This window comes from Rhagoletis pomonella, unplaced genomic scaffold (genome assembly GCF_013731165.1).
Source record: "Rhagoletis pomonella isolate Grant_MI unplaced genomic scaffold, Rhpom_1.0 Rhpom_scaffold_00006, whole genome shotgun sequence".
Taxonomy (NCBI): Eukaryota; Metazoa; Arthropoda; class Insecta; order Diptera; family Tephritidae; genus Rhagoletis; species Rhagoletis pomonella.
In genome coordinates this window covers 11,085,542-11,091,137 of record NW_023458560.1, presented here as the reverse complement: position 1 = coordinate 11,091,137, position 5,596 = coordinate 11,085,542, and the positions used below count along the sequence as shown (strand labels likewise).

At 49.1% G+C, this 5,596-nt stretch overlaps 1 protein-coding gene across 1 annotated transcript; it reads left to right on the top strand.

The window, feature by feature from the left end:
• Positions 1-1,085: 1,085 nt before the first annotated feature.
• LOC118741563 lies at positions 1,086-4,529 on the top strand. The gene has a single exon (XM_036473561.1). The coding sequence runs from the start codon at positions 1,086-1,088 to the stop codon at positions 4,527-4,529; it is 3,444 nt and encodes a 1,147-aa protein (XP_036329454.1).
• Positions 4,530-5,596: the final 1,067 nt, after the last annotated feature.

Below are 5,596 nucleotides of genomic sequence, written 5' to 3'. Positions count from 1 at the left end.
AACGCCAATTTAATTGCTTTAGAGTCGATCGCTGAAGAGTCAATAGGCGCGACAAGTATCAACGGCCGTGCCATGGACACTACAACTGCCTTAAACACCACTACGTCTGATGCCGACAGTGGAGTTACTACAATCCCAGCCACGGACGCTATCGCCGCCAAAGCTTCCAGAGACAACACGCCGGGTATGCCAGCCCCTTCAGTCTTCGATCTCCAAGCCATGGAGCACCGATTAGCTATGCTTGAAAGTAATTTGAAAGCCACGCAAGTACAGCTAAGGGAGCGTGACCTACAAAACGAGACCCTCAGAGCAGAGCTATGCAGAAGCGGTAGCTCCGCCGTTACGTACGCAGACGCGCAGTCTAACGCAAGTCAGCCATTTGCTGAGTCCCGTTGTGGTGCCAGCTCACAGCCAATTATTTGCAGTACAGCTTCGACAGCAAATAATTTATACAGTGCGTTTCATGTTAATGATACGTACTCATTACATTCGCCGAACTTATCGATGCCGCCTACCAACGCTAACATACACATGCCGTATTCATCGCAAACCGCCTTTATGCCGCCAAAGTTGCTAGATTTGCCGGAATTTAGCGGACGACCTGAAGAGTGGCCTGTATTTTATACAGCATTTACCGAATCCACGGCAACTTATGGTTACACAAACTTCGATAACAACCAACGGTTGCAAAAGTGCTTAAAGGGTGATGCTCGCGAGATGGTGAAGTCGTTACTGATTCACCCCATCAATGTTAGCTGTATCATTGAGCAACTAAAGTGTCGATTTGGTCGCCCAGAGCAGCTCATCCGAAGCCAACTGTTGCAGGTCAAGGATATCGCTCCGATTCCAGAGAACGCTTTGAGCAAGCTTATTCCTTTCGCAACAAAAATGAAAAATATTTGTGTGTTTTTGCAATCAGCCAACGCCGATCACCATCTAGCTAACCCAATGTTACTCGATGACTTAATCTCGAAGCTGCCTATGAGTAAGCGCATCGAGTGGGGCCGGTATGCCACAACCGCGCGCTACAACAGTGCATTTTAGTAATTGGCTTACCTCACTAGCCGATGTTATCTGCACAATACATGACGAAAGCCAGTTTGCCGGTCGCGACACAAAATCTTGATGAAAGACAGCAGCCTCGAAAATGCCCGATATGCCAGGGTCAGCATAAGCCGTACGACTGCAAACGTCTTATCGAAGCTTCAGTGGCCAATAGATGGACTGAAGTAAAATCTCGACGTCTATGTTTTGAGTGCTTGAATGCTGGTCACACCACACGTGACTGCAGACAACGAAAGATTTGTGGAACCGGTGGATGCAATCGATTCCATAACAAATTGCTGCACGAAACCCCTCCCGTACAACCGCCAGTGCCATCGTCTTCGTCGACGAAGAATACCACTCAACCGACTTCAACTCAGCTATCGTCGCCGCCCCCAGTAAACAGCCGACAGTCTACCGATACAGGAGCTGCAGTGTTAAGCTGCGCCGCCAATTCAAAAGTAAGTAAGCTACTATTCCGTATACTTCCAGTTACAGTATATGGAAGACAACGCCACATAGACACGTATGCTCTATTGGACGAAGGCTCTTCCATCACCATGATCGACAACACTCTCGCCGAAGAGCTTGACTTGCGCGGACAGCAACACAATCTCAACGTTCAGTGGTTCGGTGGCCATTCCGTACAGGAGCCAGCAACCTTGGTTGGCCTGTATATCAGCGGTGCAGGTATGACAAAGAAGCACAAAATGCAAAACGTGTACGCTGTGAAAAATCTTCAATTGCCATCGCAAAGCCTTAGCCCCGTTGACCTACTTTGCGATGACAAACGAGTCCGTCAATTGCCCGTACAGCCACAATCTGGTGCGGTACCGAGAGTACTTATCGGTATCGATAACTGCCATTTGGGTATTGCATCCTCAACTATTTCGATGAGGAAAAATGGACCATACGCTGCCAATACAGAACTGGGGTGGGTAGTGTTCGGCCCGACTAGCAAAAATATGCCTACACCATCAACGTGCCTTTTAGTTAATAGAAGTCCGGACGAGACACTACACAAAATGGTTGCCGACTTTTTTGAAATTGAAAGTTTCGGCGTTAGAGCTGCAGCACGCGTTGAAAGTGAAGTTGACGTCCGTGCCAGGACTATATTAGAGTCGACAACCAGCCGCATTGGTACAAGATTCGAAACCGGACTTCTATGGAAAGAAGATAATGTGCGTCTGCCAGACAGCTACAATATGGCGCTCAAGAGATTGGTGAGTGTCGAAAAGCGAATGAGTCGTGACGTGAGCTGCGCCGCCGCCTACAAGCTCATGGTAGCCTCTTACGTCGAAAAGGGTTATGCGCGTAAACTTGAACCGTCAGCTGTCGCCTCGATAACGCCACGTACATGGTACCTGCCGCACTTTGCCGTGTTGAACCCGAATAAACCCAATAAGCTACGAATAGTCTTTGATGCTGCCGCCGAGGTTAATGGAGTTTCGCAGAATCGTCATCTGCTTAAGGGTCCGCAGGAGTACAGACCGTTGCCATCCATCCTTTTCCACTTCCGTGAAGGGGCAGTGGGTGTTTGTGGTGACATCAAAGAGATGTTTCACCAAGTGCTGATACGCCCAGATGACAGACAGGCCCAGCGATTCCTGTGGAGAGATGGAGACTCTGAGAGACAACCAAGTGTATACGAAATGTCCGTGATGACGTTCGGAGCTGCTTGCTCACCTTGTGCTGCACATTACGTCAAAACGCGAAACGCTTTGGAACATCGAGGTGACAATCGTTACACAGCCCGGGCCATAAAAGCCATTTTAGATTATCACTATGTCGATGATTTAGTGGATAGCTTCGATACGCCAAAGGAAGCTATCGCTGTTGCAACCCAAGTAAGAGCGATTCACATGGATGCTGGTTTCGAGCTCCGCAACTTCACATCCAGTTCGTCAGAGGTGGTCGCCGCTCTGGGTGGCGTCGACGTCACCAAGACTCTTGTTAATAAGGAAGGCCTAATGTCGGAAAAGGTGCTCGGCTTACACTGGCAGCCAACCACAGACTGCTTCAGCTTTAACCTAAAATTTCACAACGTCAGTGAAGCCGTGGTTGAAGGTAACAGACGCCCTACAAAGAGGGAGCTTCTTAGTGTGGTGATGTCGGTATTCGACCCACTAGGATTCCTAGCACATTTCATCATAAGCGCTAAACTACTTATGCGTGAGGTTTGGCGACATGAGGCGAGCTGGGATGAACCGTTGCCTGACAAACTCGCAGAGCTGTGGGAAAGGTGGCATAAGCAATTGCCGGCAGTGACCGAATACGCCATTCCTCGATTTTATTTCCATGGAGGTCAGCCAGAAGAACTGCAACTACACGTTTTCGCGGATGCCAGCGAAAACGCATTTGCCGCCGTCGCGTATTGGAGAGCAACAAACTGCCGTGGTGAAGTTGATGTTACCTTCGTCTGCGCTAAGTCTAAGTGCGCGCCACTAAAACCACTTACTGTACCGCGTTTAGAACTGCAAGCAGCCGTTTTGGGTACACGACTAATGCAGACCGTGCGCTCGGAGCACGATGTAGTTATTGACAAGTCCTACCTCTGGAGTGACTTGAAGACAGTCGTGAATTGGATACGAAGTAAACATCGCAGGTACAAGCCGTTCGTGCAACACAGGATTGCAGAAATTTTAGCCGCCACGAAAGTATCCGATGGGCAGTGGGTACCTACTGCAGAAAATGTCGCCGACGAAGCAACACGTGTCAATCACAAAGTGACGTTTGCCTCAACAAGCCGTTGGGTCCATGGACCACTATTTTTACGCCAACCAGAACACGCCTGGCCCTCTGAAGACGTCGCTGCCCCTAAGCTCAATGAATCCGACGAGGAGATTCGACCTCAATACGCTTTGAGCATTATAAGTTGTGACCTTATCAATTTTAATCGTTTCTCATCATTTAACAGGTTGGTAAGAGCCACAGCCTGGGTAATCTTGTTTACCAAAATAATACGCCGCCAAGTTCAAATTTTAAAAAATTGCTACGGATTGACAGCCAGCGATTTGGAAGCAGCAAAACGCCTACTGTGCCGTATCGCCCAAGGTGAGGCCTTCGGTACGGAAATTCAACGAATCAGTAACGGGAAGGGTATATCTCGCCAAAGCTCTATACTACAGCTATCGCCGTATCTCGACGACGAAGGTGTCTTACGCGTTCGCGGGCGCATCGATGCTGCCAGCTGGTTGCCAATGGACGTGAGACACCCCATTATATTGCCGCCGACACATACGTTCACGAAACTAATGACATCGCATCACAACATGATTATGGGTCACCAAAACACGGAAGCAACGATATGCTCCATACGGCGTAGTTACTGGGTACCACGCTTGAGAAGCCTTCTACGCAACGTCATTGCCAGTTGTCCAGTGTGCCGCATCCGCAAAGCAATTCCGATTCCCCCGCTGATGGGACCGCTTCCCGTTGACCGTTCACATACACGGGCCTGGACTACTTCGGACCTCTACATGTGACCGTGCGACGCAGTACAGAGAAGAGATGGGTGGCTCTCTTCACATGCCTGACCATACGAGCCGTGCATTTGGAGATAGCACATGACCTCAGCACCGACTCTTGTATAATGGTAATACGCAATTTTATAAATCGCCGAGGAGTGCCACAGCGAATGAGATCTGACAACGGGAAGAACTTCGTCGGAGTCAATAACGAAGCCAAACGCTTCGATGAGGTCTTCGACGGCGAGCGCATACAAAGCGAGCTGTCAAAACGAGGTATCGACTGGATCTTCACCTCGCCGTTTAATCCAGCCGAAGGAGGAGCCTGGGAGCGAATGGTCCAGTCCATCAAGAAAGTTCTACGCCAGACAATTAAAGAAGTCGCTCCAAAAGAACACACCCTTAACTGCTTTTTGATCGAGGCGGAGAATGTCGTTAACTCCCGCCCTCTCACGCATTTGCCAATCGAAGCAAACCAGGAGCAGCCTTTAACGCCAAACGACTTCTTGTTAGGATCGGCTAATACTGCACAGACGCCAGCGGCAGACGAAATCCTAGCCAGCACATACGCTATACGCCAACAGTGGCGCATCGCCCGCCAACTCCGAGACCACTTTTGGAAGCGCTGGATAGAGGAGTATCTTCCTACGTTAACACGACGCGTGAAGTGGTGCCAACGGACTGAGCCATTAAGCAAAGGCGATCTGGTATTCCTATGTGATCACAACGTACCGCGAAGAGAATGGTGTCGTGGCTTAGTAGAGGAGGTATACCCTGACCGAGATGGCGAAATTCGTCAAGTTGACGTGCGCACAACTGCTGGAGTGAAGCGGCGAGCCGTATCCAAGCTGGCCGTTCTGGATGTGAAAGTTAGTGAATCGGGTTGATTCACGGGGGTGGGGATGTCGCAGAACGCCCGCTTACCCTATCATCCATTGTGACTGATTTATATTTTCGAATTCTTCATTTATCATATTTGCTTTGTATTCACTTCTTATTGTATTTGCTTTGCTATGTATAAATTTGAAGTTTGCCTTGTGTATGTACATACATAAACACTTACATATGTACAATTGAAATTTGCT